The sequence below is a fragment of the Sceloporus undulatus genome, chromosome 2, assembly GCF_019175285.1.
Source record: "Sceloporus undulatus isolate JIND9_A2432 ecotype Alabama chromosome 2, SceUnd_v1.1, whole genome shotgun sequence".
Classification (NCBI taxonomy): Eukaryota; Metazoa; Chordata; class Lepidosauria; order Squamata; family Phrynosomatidae; genus Sceloporus; species Sceloporus undulatus.
The window spans coordinates 60,688,002-60,708,982 of record NC_056523.1 but is presented as its reverse complement, the minus strand read 5'-3'; the positions used below and the strand labels follow the sequence as shown (position 1 = coordinate 60,708,982).

The 20,981-nt window shown below is 38.9% G+C and overlaps 1 protein-coding gene across 13 annotated transcripts in view; it reads left to right on the top strand.

Annotated features, from left to right (window-relative positions):
* CACNA1D (calcium voltage-gated channel subunit alpha1 D) overlaps window positions 1-20,981 on the top strand; it is a 319,633-nt gene that overhangs the window by 193,908 nt on the left and 104,744 nt on the right. For all 13 annotated transcript variants that reach the window (XM_042448733.1, XM_042448732.1, XM_042448729.1 and 10 more), the window contains 12 exons: window positions 1,211-1,325; window positions 3,307-3,376; window positions 4,175-4,244; window positions 4,331-4,475; window positions 6,022-6,151; window positions 13,203-13,262; window positions 15,118-15,224; window positions 16,117-16,204; window positions 18,018-18,125; window positions 18,211-18,263; window positions 18,385-18,531; window positions 20,111-20,312. In XM_042448733.1, coding sequence (XP_042304667.1) covers window positions 1,211-1,325; window positions 3,307-3,376; window positions 4,175-4,244; window positions 4,331-4,475; window positions 6,022-6,151; window positions 13,203-13,262; window positions 15,118-15,224; window positions 16,117-16,204; window positions 18,018-18,125; window positions 18,211-18,263; window positions 18,385-18,531; window positions 20,111-20,312 — 1,295 coding nt within the window. The remainder of the gene's footprint in view (window positions 1-1,210; window positions 1,326-3,306; window positions 3,377-4,174; window positions 4,245-4,330; window positions 4,476-6,021; window positions 6,152-13,202; window positions 13,263-15,117; window positions 15,225-16,116; window positions 16,205-18,017; window positions 18,126-18,210; window positions 18,264-18,384; window positions 18,532-20,110; window positions 20,313-20,981) is intronic.

Here is a 20,981-nt window from a genome sequence, read left to right as displayed (position 1 = left end):
AAACAGCTAGCAGTTTTCAGTTTGTGGAATATTGAAATGTTGTTAGGATAATAAAACCTTATATCTTGGGTGTTACAAATTGAGACCAAAAATGTTAATTTCATTTATTTATTGTTTGAAGTAAATCCCTATTAAATTGTTCCCACTAAGTATTTATTCTTGTCCACTTCCTGCTATGTTATCCTGGGTTGAGATAGCCATAAAACAAGGTTGTACTTCAGCCACCAAAATGAGCTTCCCCACTCATTTTTTTCTGCAAAAAGAGGAAAACTGCTGCTCCTTAAAGCCTCTGAGAGCAATTATTCTTCTTTATAAGAAAGGTTACCTCTCCCACACTTTGTTTCCCACTCCCTAGAAAGGGTTTTAAACCAGAAGTGGCAGGGCTGTGCTCCACAGCAGGTCCTAGAGAAGAGAACTGGACCTCTGGAGCTTATCAAACATAGAAGAAGCATTCTGTTTCCAAAGTGGCTAGCCAGATGCCTATGGAAAGTTCATAAGCAAAGCATATGGCAAAAAGCCAAAGCAGTCATATTATGTTAAAAATTTATTTGTCATTTAATTTGCAAATACTCTATATCCATTAATATTAAATAAGGTCTGGGAGACAGCTTGGTAAGTAATTTGAAAATTCAACTACAACTCTGGAGAACATGGTTTGAGTCCCTGCTCAGCCTTAAAAACCTAATAGGTGACCTTGGACAAGTCACACTGTCTCACCCTCAGCAAAAAGGCAAAAGCAAACTCCCTTGAATAAATCTTACCAAGAACCCCCCCCCTCATGATAGGCTCTCCTTGCAGTTGCTATAAATTGTAAATGACTTGAAGACACAGCAACAGCAAAGTATATTAGCTAGTTTGTTGTTGTTATTTGCCTTCAAGTCATTTCCAACTTATGGTGACCTAAAGCAAACCTGTTATGGGATTTTTTTTTTTTTTTTTGGCAAATTTCTTCTGAGGGAGTTTGCCATGGCCATCCTGTGAGACTAAGAAAGTGTGACTTGTCCATGGTCACCCAGTGCGTTGACATGGCCGAGTGGTGATTTAAACCCTTTTCTCCAGAGTCGTAGTCCAGCACTCAAACCACTGCACCATATTGGCTGCATTAGCTAGTTAACACCCTGAATTTAAGAGCAAGGAATTCATATATTTTCCTGTTGACAAGGGATAAGTTTCCATAGCTGTGTAGCATCCTTAAAATGCTCTGAATTAGATATCTTACTAAATGTCTTCTTGGCCATTGCGGTGGATAACCTAGCAGATGCAGAAAGTCTAAACACTGCTCAGAAGGAAGAAGCAGAAGAAAAAGAGAGAAAGAAGACTGCGAGGTATAGAGGAAATGCACAGTGCATGCAAACATTCTCACCTTTTGTTTTTCTCTTGTGATTCCTTTGAAAGAATCTGGGACACTATACATTCTGTGGAAGGTTGTTGTGAACCGTGAAAGTCCAAAATCCATAGTTTGATAATACCAAACATTTTTTTTAGGACAGCCAAATAGACACTGAAGTCTATGCAAGCTACCATGATTTTGGTGACCATTTGGTTGGCCTAAGTAAAGGTATTACCACAATATGGATTTTGGAATTTATCTCATGGGCTGTATGAGAAAGTCCAGTCACTCTTAAAATGGTACACTTAGATAAACTAGACTGACTTTAGTAGGATAATTGAACATGTCATGGCAATGTTTTTTTAGAACTGAAAGTACTGCTTCAAACATTTCTAAAACTTCACTGTAATCTGTTTTACAAATGTTTGAAGCAGTACTTTCAGTTCTAAAAAAACATTGCCATGACATGTTCAATTATCCCACTAAAGTCAGTCTAGTTTGTGAGAGCCAGTATGGTGGTGTGGTTTGGGCATTGGACTAGGACTTGGGAGAACAGAATTCAAATCCCCAGTCAGTCATGTAAATTTGGGCAAATCACACTCTGGCATCCTCAGAAGAAAGCAAAGGTTACTCCCCCCACCCCCCAACAAACCTTGCCAGAAGAACCACATGATAAATTCACCATAAGTTGGAAACAATTTGAAGGCACATAACAACAAGCTTAGTTTGTGAAAATATATTGTGTTTGAATTCACTAGAGCAATTTAGCTGTAGGAATCAAACTACACATGATGGGGACAGAACTGTTCATTTCAGTTTTCAGGTTGGGATGTTCAGTATTAAGAAAAAAATATAGGTGGGCAAGGAGCTAATAATCTGCCCACTTCTAACATCCCCCGAATTCCATCTGCTGCCATCAGCTATTGGAGGAAAAAGCGATAATCAGGGAAGAGACAGTTGGGTGGCAATCCATGTGTGATGCAGGGAAGGTTTATCTCATCCTTCCATCTAAGCATCAATTTTGTTCTTGAAATTGGTCAAATGTTTAGGCCACTTTGTAGTAGGTAGTAGTTTGCAGTCACAATGCAATTTCCTCTCTGTCTGTCTATGGATGTGTAAGTGTATGTGTATCTATATTTATATCCTGCTGGAAAGGCTTTCCAAATAACTTTCCACGTCAGTTTAAAAAAGACAAGACACATCCTGCCCTCAGGCTTATGATCTAATGAGGCACAGCATAAAAGGAAAAGGGAACAGGGAAAGAAGGAAGAAGACTCAGGCACGAGTGACAGCTGGAGAGAAGCAAAGCCTTTAGGGGAGCTCCACTCATGCTGCTTTTCCTGCATGGCAGTTGTGTGTGTGTATGTGTGTGTGTGTGGTGGGGGAGAGGTACTCTTTCCCTGTTTTGAGACAGTGTACACATATATTTTGCAGTCATGTGCTTTGCTAAGCCAAAACTGGCAGCAAGCTTGCCACCAGGGTACGATATACAAATAGGTACATACACTGTCTTCATACGTTGACAGTTTTACATTGGTTTTGCTTTAGGTTTAAAAGCACTCCTAATTCTGGTACAGTACTAAGACTGGACTGCCTAACCCAAAGGAGAAGGTAATATGCCTCCCTCCATTGCTCCATATATTATCTTCTCCATGCAGATGCAGGCTGAACTAGCAGTTAAAACAGTGATAATGAGACAGGGTTCTCTACAGTAGAGGCTCTACGACACTTTTAAAGCCCGTTTAGTAGGTGAGGGACAGGCATGCATGGCACAGTCCTCCAAAAGAGGAGAAAGGCCAGAGGCCTTAGAAGGCATAGCTGTGGGGCTGTGACATCTGACATATTGACATGTATTTCAGTGTGTAAGTATTCTATGTTGCCATGTAGTCTGTGTTTTTATTTTTAATAGAACCAGTAATTGACCATCTGAGTAGCTTTATTTCCCACCCTCCTCCATTTCTTGTCTTGCTTTGTAGAAAAGAAAGTTTGGATATTAAAAAGGGGGACAAACCAGAAGGTGATCAAAAGAAGGCCAAGGATTCTAAGGTACTTTACTTCTGTTCAAATTTACATACTGAATATTCAGCAGTTTATGGATACTTTGGGTCCCAATATTGGGAGAAAAGTGGGATACAAAGTAATATAATAAATAAATATTTAGTACTGCCCTCTGCTACTCTTTGTTCACTTGTCTCCACATGTGACTGATGTTTTTACTCTATAAAGTTGTTAAAATATACTGTTTTCATATATGTGAGATAACTGTAGCCTCTTTGTATCAAACCTCAAGGCCACAAACTCTCCAAGCAAAGGCAGCTTCTTCTTGTATTGTTGTGTTTAGGGTCCTTTCTTGCCCTCCATACTCTGCATGTCCAGATGCTAAGTCAACTCGTTTTTGCAACTTGACTGGATATTTTATGAGCTGCCAGCTTTTACTAGGAGATTGTCATAGTTCACATTTTGTTAGATATATATATATATATATAGATAGATAGATAGATAGATATGATAATAAAGATAGTTCTGATGATGATGATGATAATGATGACAGTGATGCTGTTGATGAATACACTTATATCCTACTCCCCTCTCCCAATAGTGGGACTCAAGACAGCTTACAAAATATTAAAACAAGTACATATTAAAATACCATTTACTATTTCTGTTAAAGTTTAAAGGAACCAGAATAATGCTCTCAAACCTATCCTAAGCTATATAGGCCCTACAAGAAGCTGCAATTCTGAGCATTTTCAGAGTAGGGGAGGGAGTTCTGTATGACTCAGTTTAGTGTGTGGAATCAATTTTTATTTATCATCAGATGTGTTCCCATTGTTATTATAATAGGTTACTATTAATGAATATGGAGAAGCAGAAGATGAAGACAAAGATCCTTATCCACCTTGTGATGTTCCAGGTAATTACTTATGTATGTACATTGAGAGGAAAATATATTATTTAATTTAATTTAATTTTATAATTAATGAAAATTTCAATTTAAAGTAGGGGAAGAGGAGGAAGAGGAAGAAGAAGAGCCAGAGGTTCCAGCTGGTCCTAGACCCCGAAGAATATCTGAGCTTAATATGAAGGAGAAAATGACACCAATTCCTGAAGGAAGCTCCTTCTTTATTTTCAGCAATACAAACCCGTAAATACACTTTTATGAACAGTATTCGAACAAATTTGTATTAAATAGGGATACCTCAAGAGTGGCAAAGCTTTTGTTGACTTTAGCTAGAGGAATATTGAATGGCTAACCATATGAAGTCATTTCTGTTGATGTATCATGTCTTTGCTGACTTCTAGCAGGGTGATGAAATACTTATGCTTGTAGGCCTGCCAAATGATAAAATATTGCCTGCATAGCATGACCTTATTAAAGGCTGTATCCGGTTATCTGTAAAGTTTTCCAATTTCCCCTTTCCATAAGATATACATACACATGGAGCTCTACAGACCGCCCCCAAGGAGTGGTTCCCCACTGCCCCTTTCAGTGTCAAATTGGGGTCATGGCAACCGCATGCCGCAGCCCTAATCCAGCTCTAAAAAGAACGGCAAAATGCTGCTGCTTTTAGCTCCAGCAAAAAGGTGCCCTTGCCACCATGGTGTCAGCTTTTTGCTGCTCCTGGGATGCAGCATGTCCAAACGTTGCACCCAAGGAGTGCTGTGATGGCCCCCGCCATGCAGTCTGGTACACAGCATCAGGGTGTGCAGCATGCAGATGCCATACCCTCATTCTGCCCCGAGGCTGGTTGGTCAGGCCCCAACTGGAATATTGTGTCCAGTTCTGGGCACCACAATTCAAAAAAGGATGTGGAGAAACTGGAGCATGTCCAAAGGAGGGCGACTAAAATGGTGAAGGGTCTGGAAACCATGCCCTATGGGGATGTTTAGCCTGGAGAAGAGAAGGTTAAGAAGTGGTATGATAGCCCTGTTTAAATACTTAAAGGGATGCCATATTGAGGAAGGAGCAAGCTTGTTTTCTGCTGCTCCAGAGACTAGGACCAGGAACAATGGATGCAAGCTACAGGAAAAGAGATTCCACCTCAACATTAGAAGGAACTTCCTGACAGTAAGGCTGTTTGGAACACGCTCCCTTGAAGTGTAGTGGAGTCTCCCTCCTTGGAAGTCTTCAACCAGAGGCTAGATGGCCATATGTCGGGTATGCTTTGATTGAAATTTCCTGCATGGCAGGGGGGTTGGACTGGATGGCCCTTGTGGTCTCTTCTATAAGTGCCAGTCTGTTTAGCCTTTATGCCACCTCCTATATGATATTGTAGAGCCCTGGTGGCACAGTGGTTAAATACCTGTACTGCAGCCACTCACTCAAAACCATAAGATTGCGAGTTCAATACCAGAGAAAGGGCTCAAGCTTGATTGAGGTTGCCTGACTGAGGTCGCTAAAATGAGTACCCAGATTGTTGGGGGAAATTAGTTTAGAGTTGTAAACCGCTTAGACACAGTTCAGTATGAAGCAGTATATAAAAGAAGCAGTTTGTTTTTTGTTTTATACTTTCCTGAGATACCAGCATTGATTTTTTGATGAGCACACTTTCCAGATGAGCAATTACATTTTTTATTAAAAAAGAAAGAAAGAAGATATTACAAATTAGGTTACTTTGTTTATACACTTCATAAGCAGTTAACTTGACAATTGTAATGCCGGTGTTCTCTTTTCTTATTCTGTGCTACAGGATTCGTGTGGGATGTCATAGGCTAATCAACCACCACATTTTTACAAATCTCATTCTTGTCTTCATCATGCTTAGCAGTGCTTCCCTTGCAGCCGAAGACCCCATTCGCAGTCACTCATTTCGAAATAACGTAAGGAAAAATAGACTCCACAAAAGGATCTGCATGCTGGATTGTTTTTAAATGTGGCCTTCAAAACAGGAAGAAATAATGAATGATGATGAAGAACTCACATATAATATTTAAATAAAGTTGTGTGGGGTATTTTTGTAAGGATATTAAATGAACTAGGAAGGGTTCAGTTACAAAGATAATTCAGAGACGTTTTATAATTCAAAATTATTTTTCCAAACTGAATTCTAGGGTCTTTCTCTGCACCACCAGTACAGAGATAGTATTCTGGAAAGTGTGGGAGGATGTTAGTTCACTTACCTCTTGCTTGTGGTGCTTCTGTGGGCATCTCATTGACTCTTATGGGAACAGAATGGTGGTCCTTTTGCACTACATAATTAGAGATTATGATTCCACTTTACTTGCTCTGGCAACATCTGATGGAATCCTGGGATTTGCAGTTTATGGAGGGGTATTTGGAATCCTCAGCCAAAGGACATTAATGCCTCATGAAACCACAGATCCCAGGATACCATAGATTTAGCCATCAAAGTGCTCTAATTGTACAGTGTGAAAGGGTCCTTATATGAAATAGGTTTTCTGTCTGATCCCGCATGATTCTTCTTATGCTCTGACTAGGAAAAGGACCCAACTATGTCTGAGACCAAGCCCATTGTATCACCTAGCATTCATTTTTCACCCCTCTATTTATTTGCTTGGTTTCAGTCTGCTTTAGCCCAGTCTCTGCCATTTTGTCTTCCCTCTCCTCACTCTTCCCATCATATAAATTCTGTTCTTCCTTGTTCTTTCTCCCTGTGTGTCTGTGTGTCTGTGTGTATGTAAACCCTACAGTATTTGTTGGTGGTCTCGCATCTAAGTACTAACCAGGATTGACCCTAGTTAACTGCCAAGATCAGATAAGATCTGGTTCTTTTATGGTATTTAAGCTCCCCCCACCCACCCAATGATTATTCAGCTTTCCCTTCTCCTAGCTCTCCTCTCCACCCTTATTAAGCACCAGGAGTTTTTGCCTTTCAGATGCACTCTTGAGGTTTCCAATTATTTGCTATTATGCAAATCATGCAATGAGTTATTAAAAGTTTGACCAGAACACCTCAGCCTCCTAATTTTGTACTCAGAAAATTTACAGATGAGAAAAATAAATTTGGGGTGTCTTTGCTTCTTTGTATGTAATATTGGGGTGCACAACCTACACATGTTTTGTGCCCATTTTCTTTTCTACTTTTCTTTCTCAGAGTGCTTCTGTATTTTTAAGAGCTACAGGAGATGCAGTTGTAGATTTCCTAGGAAATCCTCCTAGAAATGAGAACACAACACAAGTTTGGTATCCTGTTTGAGTCATCTAGGATTATTTAACTTTATTTAACAGCCTCATGACCACATTCCATGCAAAGTGGGAATAATGCTACTGACTACTTGATTCAGGATCTCAGGGCTCAGCAATCTACTTTCCACAGTCTTTCAGCTATGGTGAAAACAGACATATTTTATTATTATACAGTGTGCCCTTGCTTTACGTGGGGATCTGTTCTGCCCCCCCCCCATATAAAGCAAATAGCGCATATGCTTGAGCCCCATTGAAAATAGTTCCATCATATAAGCTGAAAGCCGCATAAAAGGCACCCGTGTATGATGCGGGTGCACTGTAAATGATTTGTTCGTAAGGTGATTTAGCCTCTTAATTCTTTTGTAGTGAAGGGATCTTGTGGGGAGGGGGAGGTCACAGTTACAGTGCTAATTATATTCAGGATGTAGTAAGATGCAAGTTTATTAACCAGAAATTCCATCTGTGAAAATCCAACTGAAGTGGCCACTGTGTATGCCTTTTCTCTTTGAAAAATTATAATTTGTAAAAATGATGGGGTACAATTGGCCCTCTGTTTTGTGGGGATTCAATTCCAGATCCCTCCCCCCCACAAAAACAGAGGCTCGTGCATATTCAAGCCTCATAGGCTTGAATGGGGCACGCCCCCACACATGTGGCCTGGGTGCACATGCTGGGCACGCATGCCATTGGAAATAGTGGAGATTGCCCCTCCGTGGATATCTGTGGGCGCGGATCCCAGATCCGCGAGTTAGGAGGGGCAACTGTATTTCAACAAGGGTGAGTACATATAGGAACATGCCTCAACCTAGTATCCATTGGATTTATGAGACTACAGTTCCCAGTGTTCAATATCCTTTTACTGCCTTACTAGGTGACATCAGTAGCTTTTCATTCTTTTTCAAGCGTTTGATGAGTTTAGGGGCCCTGTTGAGGGAAGTACTACATGGAACTGTTTAAATATAGATGCCTTTTGGATAAATGACTCTCCCAGACCTGTCTGCAGCTTTGTTCTGCTGATTCGGAAAGTCTGTTACCTGGTGACTGAAGATGACACAACAGGTTACAGATAGATTTTAATTAAGCAAAATTAATTAGTCATGTTACTGCACCAATGACTACTAAAGAAGCACAGGGAAGGGACTGTATCTCCTGGGCAGAGGGAATCCCAGGTTCAAAATCTGCTATCTCTAGTTAAAAAAGGTAAGATAACAGGTGATATGAAGGATCTTTGCCTTTAGTTCTAAAGAGCCATTGCATATCAGAGTAGACAATTGAGCTGCTCTAAACCTAACAATGCCTTGTGTTCCTCCCATAAATTACAGTACAGTATATATAAACTACCTGTCTGTCTGGGGTCTCTCTCATCTCTTCTGGCTGAGAACCTTTACTCTGCTACTATGGCTCCTGGTTTGTTTATCTTATTTTTTAGTTTTCACTGCAGAAGGTATATGGGTTCCCCACAGCTTCTTACAAGAGGACTCCATGGGGAGAACAAGAGCAATGACTGCAGCTGTCAGCATTTCTCTCCAGGCAGACTTATATAGAAGCAGTTCTAACATTCAGAGTAAACAGTTATTACAGCCCTCATGGGAATGTGTCATCTCAGAGTGTAAGCAGGGGATCATATTATATCAGTGCTGTCTGTGACTTCCATGTCTCAGGGGCAGCGAATCCATTCTAGATGTTGCCTTACAGTAGCTGAGGCAATTTACTGCAGGCTTTAAGGAGTGATCCAGAATGTTCAACCTATTTTGGAAAAGGGGGTGTACAAGTTATGTAAAAATTGGACTAAAACCCAGAATGACAGGTTTGTATAAACCTTTGAGTGAAAGGCTCCCTGCATGTAATTAATTTAAATAAGCCAGTCTTGAAGCATAACATGTTTACAGTCACTTCTTCTTCTTCTTCTTCTTCTTATTCTTATTCTTATTCTTATTATTATTATTTTGGCTAGGTTTACCAGCAAACCTAACAGTGTCTAACTACCACCTAGCAGTATTTTTACTTTGCCCTGAAGAATCACTGCAGTGAAAGAGCCTTTTAATTCCTAACATTTTAAAAGTCAATCCCATTGAGGCAGCAAATGAGGTGGCCTGTAAACAAAAGGCAAACTAAGAAGTAGTCTGCAGAAGAATAATATTCAAGAGTCACCACTTTAGCACAAAAGGGGCCACAGCATTTTCTATCATTTAAATTAGATACATAACACAATGCATACTGCAGTATTGTGCAAACCCTAGTATAAATCTCATTTAAAAATTCTACTTTTCCTCTTGTGTTCCTGCCGAGGGGTTATTTATTTATTTATTTATTTATTTTGCTGTTATATCTGAATTCTATAAAAGGGTAATTTTGGATCAACTCCATTTATTCATTATGTGGAGAAATATTGTAGCACCCTTGTGACCCCTGAAAGAAAGAAGTTGGAAGCATGAGCTTTTGTAGACCTCAGTCTACTTCCTCAGATGCATTTAGATGTATCTGAGGAAGTAGACTGAAGTCTACAAAAACTCATGCTGCCAACTTCTATCAGTTAGTCTCAAAGGTGCTACAAGATCTCTCTACATACTTATTCTACAGACTAACAAGGCTATATCTTTGAATTCTTCCATTTATTCATGTCTGTCTGTCTGTCTTCCTATCTACCTATCTATTTATCTGTGGATGCCAGTTGTATGTTTCATTTTAGTTAATATGTTTGAAGCGTCATCCTGTTGATATATGTAGGCAAACAGTTTGCACATAATAAAGTTCCTGTGGCGGGATACAGACCGCCGCTTTGAGGTGGTCTCCCGCTGGCGCCATTTGCTCCGCGCGGGAGCCGCAGCAGCCAAATCGCACGGCTCCCGTGCGGAGCAAAAAAGAAGCTCCATTTTGGAGCTTCTTTTTGCGGCGCCTTTATGATGTCGCGAGGCGCCGCTGGCGCATTCACGACATCATAGGCGCCGCGACACGTCTGGACACTATGCGTCCAGTACGTAAACATGGCGGCCCCCATTGAGCAAGGTGATCGAACGAGCAACAGTTTCTGAGCATCACCCTCTGGAATCTGCCTGAGAGGAAAGAATGGAACCACTGTAGTGCAGTGACTCTAATTCCTAACTCTCTCAGGCGTTCCAAGAGGATGTCATGATCTATTGTGTCAAATGCCGCTGAGAGGTCTAAAAGCACCAACAGAGTCACACTTCCTCTGTCGATACCTAGACGAAGGTCATCAGCCAGTGCAATCATGGCACTCTCCACCCCATATTCTGTCCTAAAGCTGGCTTGAAATGGATAATCGGTTTCATCCAAGATCACGTGGAGTTGAAGGGCAATGGCTCGTTCGATCACCTTGCTCAAAAACGGCAGACATGATACTGGCCTATAGTTTTTCAAATCCAGGGGGTCCAGGGAAGGCTTTTTCAGGAGCGGCCTAACGACTGCTTCCTTTAAACATGTTGGAACATAGCCTTATCTAAGGGAAGTGTTGATGATATTTTTGAGAAATGCCATCAAGGCATCACACACACACACCCCGGACGGCCAACCATGATAGGCAGGGATCGAAGGGGCATGTCGTCTTCTTCACTTTTCTAAGGAAAAACAATGTATAAGACAAACTTTTCAAAGCAACTGAATAAACAACCATATTCAAAATATTAGTTTAAAATGGTTGAAATGTCAGTTACAACATAATAATGTTGATTTTTTAAAAGTCTATCCCAATTAAAAGACCTTCTATAATGGCCAGTTAACAGTCAAAAGCCTGGATAGGTAAAATAATTTTTGCCTGCCAAAGGAAAGACAGCAGAGAAGGGGTACGTAGACAGATCTTGTAGCACCTTTGAGACTAACTGAAAGAAAGAAATTGACAGCATGAGCTTTTGTAGACTTCAGTCTACATCCTCAGATGCATTTGGAAGGGGTAATCTTAGCTTCTGGGAGTGGAAATTGCATAGCCTGGAAACAGCCACTGAGAAGGCCCTCTCCTATGTCCTCACCTGGGATGGTGGAGGGCCAAAAGAAAGCCTTCCCCTGAGGATCTTAAAACTCAGACAGAAAGATACAGCCTTTCAGATGGGCTGGAGCTAAGCCATAATGTAATGCCATACTAGTAGAACCACTTTGAAGAATGTTTTAGGGATACTGTGTGTACATACAGAGGGAAAGAAAAAAAAATCTTACGTGTGACTTTGGCAACAGAAGGCTTACTTAAATTTTATGCATTCAAAGTTGGTGTGATTTTATTACATGTAATCGTCAAAACATTGTTTTTACTGTGTAAATGATGGTACCGTGGTACAAATGTTGACTATGCTATAATTTAAATATGCTGCTATTCTTTGTACCAGACCTGTGACCAGAATGTTAATATTCGCCATCCAGCACGCTTGGAAGTATGCTTTTTCCTGTGTATGCTGTGCTTAATTGGGAATTGCATGGGCAGAGTGGTGTCACGTAGAGTTTCATGGAGCCGTCTTAGGAGTTGCTGCACATGCAGCCAGGACAGGATAGGTTATTGTTTCCATAATGCTGATTCTGCTGGAGATATAAATCAATTTTTCCACTTCCTTCTTTATTGAATGGAGACAAGGAAGACAAATGCAGGTTACTTATATTTCCAAAAGAGCGACATGACACACTCAAAGATGAAAGCACAAAGCAAATCTGTTGGGCTTTACTGTTCTGAATTGAGGCTCTTTATAGCAGAATTGTTATTTTAGTGTTAAAGAAATGTGTGATTTCAAAATAGCTTTCAGCAGCAGGTGAATTGGGTCATCTTGAGCTTATTCTTATAAAATGTGCTTTGTGTATATATGTTATGGGGTCTGAACAGGTTGTAAATGTAATATGAATATTATTCATTGCAAAGTTTTCAAGTGTAATTTTTGAGGGACTACAACTTCCAGAATCCCTAGCCAGGATGAATGCCTTTTTATTAGAATTGTTCAAATGGATGTCAGTCTGTAATGTTTGCTTAGAGTTAACATAACCATAGAATTCTACCTGTAAGTCTTTTAGTAAACATACACAGATATCACTTCTGCTCACACTCATGAACATACAAGGTTATCTTTAAATGTTTGCTCTGTGATCTATGCCAAAGAGAGTCTGTGTTCTGAGAGAATTTTTGAACTATCTGACTATAAAGCCTGTGTGGGAAATAGGACATCAATATTATTTAAAAGATAAGAACCAAAACAAAATAATGCATTATTTCATTAATATAATTGTATGAAGTTCTGGGTGGTTATTCCTTAACTGTGAACAGTATTGTGTATTTACCCTCTTTATAGAGATATTACAGTAAAATAAATAAAGTGGGAAAATAACTCATTTAAATCCTTGGGTGTCATCTATATTGAGGAAGGGCAGAATGTTGAAGTAAGTAGATTTAGAGGAGAGATGGGAATCATGTAGCCTTTTAGATTTTGTTCCACTGTGACACCTTACAGTGCTGGCCAGCATAGCTGATGGTTCAGAATGCTGGGAGTCCAGCAACAGCTTAAGAGTTACATGATTCCCCACTCCTGCTTAGAGAAAAGGTACTGCAAACATGTGAGCCAGAGTAACTATGAAGGAATTTTCAATGAAATAAATAATTACTGTTAACAGCCATTGTACTTGGATTTTGTAAATTTCCACTTTGGTTTTTATAGATGTGGATGTGGGCAAAGTTATAAATTCTGATATATCATTTGTAGATGAATTTCTTACTGTGGCACATATTATGCCTTGCAGATACTTGGTTACTTTGACTATGCTTTCACAGCCATCTTTACTGTTGAAATCCTGTTAAAGGTAATTAACTGTTAATTGATCCTTGTTAACTATGACACAGCTGTAGCAATAATGTTTGTAACTTTTTGTTTACCTTCCAGATCCTAGGGTATGCAGATTATGTCTTCACTAGTATGTTTACATTTGAGATCATTTTGAAGGTAACAGGTTTATAAAGAAGTTTGCTTAAAAGGATTTTTTCTGTGTGTCACCTGCCAAGAAAAGGCACTTGAAGTGTTTCCGCCTTTTCACTCAGCAAGCAGAGCTAAACTCTTTTTTTTTTATCCAAAGGATACTTTTTTCCATGGGCTTTAGTCCTTTTTTAAAAAACCTTTGGATGCATGTAGAAGCTACTTTTTATCATCGCATCAGTCTGACAAGTCACTTTCTCCTTTTTTCTACTTCCGGTTTGTCAGAAGGAAAAATATTTCACTACGCATGAGCTTTCCTCCTCCCTTTTCTGACATTTCAAAAAGAAAGATCTTAAATCTTTTAAAGGAGGAGCATGTGATTTCTCATTTCTCTTTCTGAACTATATATTCACAGAGCTGAAATAGTAGATCACTATTTTCTTGCAAAAGAACTTGCAAGATACTGTGCCCCTTTAAAAACATACTCAGATAACTTTATCTTGGATATACATTTAAATACATGAAGAGGCATAGCCATGCCTGCTTAAATGTATTGCCCATGCATGAGTTCAGAATTAGTATTTTAATGTATAGTCTGTGTACTGATTACAAAGAACATCCAGCAGGGGTACTCAGAATTCTGATACATAGTTGAGCCTGGCATACTAGTCACATAAATACTCCTGAAGTATAATTGCTGCTGAAGTGACACCAGTGAACCTTTGAAAAATGAAGATGTGGATACACATTTTGCTACGTTCAAGGCTGGAAACGTCTCATGCAGCCACATCAGTCCTGAGTCACTTATTGAGTTAGCTGTGACATGTAATGTTGGAGTTTCTGGTATTATAAGAATCAGTACATAAACTTTACATTTTCAATTGAGGATCAAACATAACAGAAATCTATTTCCTACTTAATTGTGTGTTCTTTTTACAGTGCATTTTGATTAACACTATAATGTCACTGATTTGGCTGTTTACAAGATATGCTCAGTTTAATATAGGCTGTGGTTTTTGTTATTTATAGGTACTGTTCCTTACAGACAGTTTTCCAGTTGTTATCCTTTGAAAATGTAATGCGAGGAATACTGAAATTCTCTGAAATATTTTTATTGCTTCTTCTCTTGATCCCTGTTCTTCTGCTAACATGAGTCCCTCCAGAAAATGAGGGACTGTTTAGAATACTATTGGGAGCTTTGGAATAATGAAAGATACTGAACAGAGAAGAATGAGTAGTATAACTACAGTTTTCCCTCATTCTAGTAAATGCTGTACTGTGCAACAGCCATTTCAAATGGATGTGCCATAATCCAAATTGCATATGAGGAGATATCTGATGCTGAACAATGATAATGTTTGAGAGTAGTGACTTTTATTTTGGTGGATTTAACTGCCTCGTTACATTTTATTTGTTGATAATCACCGAGTTACTGATAATTGAAGATATTTATGTCAATTAGAAATACACAGTCAAAACAAATATTTTAATATTGGGGTGTTGGCTTGGGGTTTTGTTTTGTTTTTGTTTTGCTGCAATCCACCTTGATTCCTCAAGGAAAAGGTGGAATATAGATAAATTATTATTATTATTATTATTATTATTATTATTATTATTATTATTATTTTGGTAAACTGACTGCTTGAACAATCAAGATTTGTTGACTGTAGACATCTTGTAAACAGCCTATAGATGAATGAAAAAGAGGAGAAACAAAGGATAAACTCTGGCCATTCTGTTTTTAGCTGACAGTTTTTGGAGCATTTCTTCATAAAGGATCGTTCTGCCGGAATTATTTTAACTTGCTGGACTTGTTGGTAGTGGGCGTTTCCCTTGTGTCATTTGGCATTCAGTAAGTACTGCAGAAGAAGTTTCTTTCTCTCTCTCCCACTCTCCTGTTTGGTAGTAGTACTTTTGTTTTCTGTTATATTCATCTGTGTTGTACACATAAGCAGTACCCATTGGAACCAGGTGACTACCCAACTTCTTTGTCATCCAGTGCTATCCCAGGGGATCTGAGACCTAAATTTCCATGTAAATAGAAATTAGTTGCCTGGGAACGGGTTTTTTTTATTCTCAACCCTGCATGGGATAGACGAATTGGTTCTGGTGTCCCTGTTATATGTGTGCTGTTTTTTGTTTAAGTGTTTATTTAATTTTATGGGGTTTTTTCATATTTAATTGATAATACTTCATTGTCCAGAGAGTATTTTAATTGTACTGTTTTAACTATTTTGTTTGAACCCCTTTGAGAGATAAAAATAGAATCCATGAAAGACTAAAAAAAATAAAATACAACAGTGCAGATAGATGAGGTTCTCAAACCACTTTAAAAAATGTTGGCACGTGGGAAGACATTATTGTTTTTGTTTTTTAAAATAAATTTAAAAAAATAATGTAAAACACTGGGACTCATTTTTTGCTGTAGCAAACATGATTTTACTTAGACATGCTACATGAAAAAAACTGATCAAAGCAGTTTTTATTAAGAGGCATTGTAAAATTTCTCCTGTTTAATAGTTACCCAACTTGATAGCACTGTGTGTCAAAGCAGAAGGAGGAGGAAAAGGAGGAGGATAGAAAAAACTAGAAATAGCTCATACATTAATGCGTTTTACTCCTAGAAATAAATGAAATCATTTGAAATCTTAATGGGTTGTTGTGCATGAATTAATTTGACCGTAGTAGATGAGAAGAATTGAGTCATAACAAGCTAATCCTTTCTTTTTCCACTTTTCATCTAGATCAAGCGCTATTTCAGTTGTGAAGATTCTGAGAGTTTTAAGAGTCTTAAGACCCCTAAGGGCGATTAACAGAGCAAAAGGACTTAAGGTTTCTATCTGAATTTTCTGTGCAAGTTATACATTCTCGCTGCAGACAAAAAAATAATGATGGCGCGTTACAGACAGGCCCATGAGGCGCCGTCATCACATGTGAGGGGTGGCAATGTCAAAATGGTGGCAGCCGTTCCACACGGCCGCCTCCATTTTGACGTAGCGGACGCTCTACGTCCGCACTTCGCGTCCCAGAAGTGACGCCGCGAGTGTGTGACTAGCGCCGTGCGGTGTCTCTTCCGGGGCCCAGGAAGGAGCGTGATTTTCGCACTCCTTCTCTGCAGCGTCTGGGAACCGTGGCGTTTGGCTTTTCCAATTCCCGGATGCTTCAACCGGCGGCGGCAGCAGACTGTAACGGGCCATTGATTACAAATTAACTGCCCTCCAAGAAGATTCCAATTTTCAAGCTTTTATATTGCTTTGACCCCCCCCCCCCCCCCCCAAATTATGTTGTTTATAATAACGGTACTTTCCAAGCATCTTTTTGAGGATCATCCCTCTTTTTGGTTCTTTTTGGTGCTGCCTTCATCCTTTCCATAAAACTTAATGTGGCTTCTTTCGTAGCCACCATATATTGAGACAAATGTTTGGAATCTCCCTACCCTCTGGGTTTCCTTATGACCCATGCCTTGGCTACATGGGTATTTTAGCCTGTCTTGCCCCTGGACTCACTGTGTCCTGTTTTCATGATTAAGAGCCAAAATGCTAACAGACTGTCTTAATGCCTGCACCCAATTTGGGGCTCATCTAGACTTGTCAGAATACTGTGGACTAACCCGGATTATTTCAGCCCCAAATTCCCCACTAAATTCACCCCTTACTTTGCAGTCTTACCCAAGAGAAATGACAGACAACTGCCTTTCCACACAGTCCTCGTTTGTCAATTGGCACCACCCCTAAACCACATTTTAAAAATTTGCCTTTTGCTGCAAGTTTTCTGGGGGTGGGTGGGTTCAGCAATGACAGGTGGCTGTCTTTTCACTCGTGGTCCATGTTTGTTGTCCAGTGCCTCTGCTGTAGATGCAAGTCACTCTGTGGTCAGAATAAGATACGCTGCATAAATAATGCAGCTGGACACCTCATTTTGACTTCAGCAGTGGTGCCGGTTCACAAATGGGGACTGTGTGGGAAGGCAGTTGCCTGTTGTTTCTCTTGGGTAAGACTGCAAAGTAAGGGATGAGTTTAGTGGGGAATTTGAGGCCAGAATAATCCAGGGTAGCCCACAGTATTCTGATAAGTCTAGATGAGCCTCCAGTCAATTCTGGGTCCAAATGGTATGCTGCCAGCCCACCCATCTTCCCTTTTTAGTAAATCTTCCCTTTTCAGTACATCTATTTGGGCCCTTTTATTTTATCTAATCCCTGCTGTTGCCGAGCAATAGAAATATTCACGCTGAGATAACTCAATGAAGAGAAAGTCTCTTCCATCTACCAATGAAATTTTGATACTCTGCTTTTAGACCTAACTACCTAGGTGCCATTGCATTCAGTGGAGCTTACTTTTGAATGGAAAAGTACAGGATTGCACTGTGAACTTCTGTTGACATGTTTTATGGTCCACCAGTGAGACCAATCATGCCAATGGCACTATTATTCTGTGAAACATGAGAGATCCTTGCCCCTAACTACTTACACAATTTGAGTAGAAAGTTAGCAGGACATAATTTGCTGTGCCAGATAAGACCTTTCATTTATATATTTAAATATAAAAATAAATAAACAGCAAATGAGACGGTTATTCTTGAAGCATAAAAATGAAACATCTAACTAAAATTGTACTGATCTTTTTCTTTTCTCTTTCTCTTTTTATAGCATGTAGTTCAGTGTGTCTTTGTTGCAATTCGAACTATTGGTAATATCATGATAGTCACAACTCTACTCCAGTTCATGTTTGCATGTATTGGTGTCCAGCTCTTTAAGGTAAGAAAAAGAACTCTTAAAGTCAAATGAATGGTGAATGGTGGTGGCCCTTGTCTTTTACTCTTGCGTTCTGTTTTACACATAGGGAAAGTTCTATCGGTGTACAGATGAAGCAAAACAAAATCCCGTGGAATGCCAGTAAGTACTCACCTTCTTATTTGCACAGATAAGTGCATTTAAAAAGAAAACACATACTCTTTTCAATATTCTTGATATACTAGACAACTTCCACAGTAGCTGTTTGCTTTTGTTTCTATAGGGGAATATTTATTGTTTATAAAGATGGAGATGTGGAGAGTCCAATGGTGAGAGAGAGAGTGTGGCAAAACAGTGATTTCAATTTTGATAATGTGCTGACGGCTATGATGGCTCTTTTTACTGTCTCTACCTTTGAAGGCTGGCCTGCGTGAGTATACTGTTTCTAAGATTCATTTGACATTTGTAACTGGTGAGAAACTGCTTATGGATTTTGGAGGATGGAGTCTATGGGCATGATCCTTTCAGAAATACTCAAATCCTTGAATTCCACCATAGTTGACAAAGGCAATTAAAATTTTATAAGCATGAGATATTTTTAAAGTATGTTATTAATACTAAAGCAAATATTTCTGGCTGTTATCATTTCAGATAGTGTGAAAATGTTTGCCACGTCTTATCATTTCTAGTGGCTAATGCTGCCAAGGCATGAGACCATCACATTTTATAATAACAAATAGAACAGATTTTTTGACATTTGTTATAGATGCTCCCCTCACACCACATTTAGGCATTCTCCTCTTGCTAGTAGATCTACTCCAGTCTAGAAACTTTTACTCTTTAATGAAACCAAGAAAATAACTATTTTTTTCTGATCACAGAATAAATAAATCATAATATCCAACAATTTGTTGTCCCTCCTTCAACTTTTTTCCCTAGTCATTTCCCCATTTTTAGCCATCTTCCATTTCATTTTCCCTTCCAGATGTTCAGGGGAACCATCTCCTTTAGACGGTGTAAAATCCTTTTCCCAGAGTTCCATAACAAACTAGGAAAATAAGCCAGGATGCATTTTTAATGGCATTAAGCCAGAATTACTCATTTTGGATGTAACAGAGAACCTGAGGTTAATGTTCTGGAATAAGACATGTCTAACACTAGTAAAGGAAATACAAAGAAGGAATTCTTGACACTGAGCTTCTTGGCTTCCAGTATACGAAATCTTGAATGAAATCTGAACTGACTCATCCTTTCTCTTTAAGTCTCATTGAATAGTGTATCATTTCTGGGACTACTTAAGCTCCCTCTGAGTTGTTTTGCTTGGTGAGTGAAGGACATGGGTGCTTTTGGGAAGGGGAGGTAGTTTTTGGATTGTGTATTGAGGTCAAATGGCAAATATACAAGGATTTATATGTACCATGTGCAGTTCAGATTACCTTCCCCCATTTCCTCCGTCAAATCATACTTTTAATTAAATTATCTAATATACAAGGTAACCTTTCTACCCTAGGCATCTACATTTTTATAGTTGCTTTGTTATCAAATAAAGAAATGAAATATATCAAACATATGGGCCAATCAAATAAGTTATTTTTATTTACTATAACTTGTATTATATAACCTATTTTATGGAATTATTTTACAGGGACAAATTTTAGTGTTTACTGGCCTTAAAAATAAAGCTTTTATATTTATTATAAGAAATAAAAATGAAACTATATTATATAAAATTTGATGAACTTAGTTCATTTATTTATCAACTCTCAGAGCTGTGCTTTTATCTTTTGTATTCCTCTGCCTCAGAATATCAGCTAAATTTCCTGATGATTTCCAAAACGAACACTTCATATTCATTAAATAAAGCATGTATTTTAACTTGAGTATTTTCACTTTGAATTGGCTGATATTTTTGCAAATATATGAGTCTTGTTTCATAGTTCAGACCAACCAATTTCAAATGGAATTAGAATTTGGAAACACCTTGTTTGTTTGTGTGTTTAACTTTGCAGGCTTCTCTATAAAGCTATAGACTCAAATGGAGAGAATATAGGTCCAATCTACAATTACAGAGTGGAGATCTCTATTTTCTTCATCATTTACATAATCATTATTGCTTTCTTCATGATGAACATATTTGTTGGTTTTGTAATTGTTACATTCCAAGAACAGGGAGAACAGGAGTACAAGAACTGTGAACTGGACAAAAACCAGGTAATAAATTATGCTTTAAAATATTATTTGAAACTGACACCAGTTGTTTCAGAAGAGGTCACTCTTTAATTGGTTTTGTTTACTGGATAAACTTTTCATGAAAAGACCTACATAGCTATGAGTTCATGTCTTACAAGCAGGTGTGGGAAAAGAAACATGCAACAAAGTGACAATAAAACAAAACTGTAGGTTGTCAAGTTCACAGTTTACAGCACACAAGACAAGGGTAATTAGATTATAAAGATTTCCATACCTGTCTGAATCTCTGGTAAAATGTCAGTGAAACATCCCTGAAATGTGGGGGAAGCATGCGTGTGTGGAAGCCAGGCATGCTTCCTCAATCGTCACGCAATTGTCTCTCCCTCTAGTGTCCATAAATTGTCTCAAGGGGAGTGGATTTCCTAGGAATGCAAAATTTGCATTCCTAGGAAATCCACTCCCCTGGAACGATTGAGGTATGCTAAGAGGGAGTGACAATTGCATGATGATTGAGGAAGCACACCTGGCTTCCACACGCTCACGCTTCCTCCACGTTTTTAGGGTTGTTTCATGGACATTCATCAGCCAGGTGTAGAAATCTTCAAAAAGGAACCTACTACAGGACAGAGTAAGATGCTTGTTCAGTTCTATAATCTCTGTGGGCTGGCCCACTTGGATTCTTCATCTGTA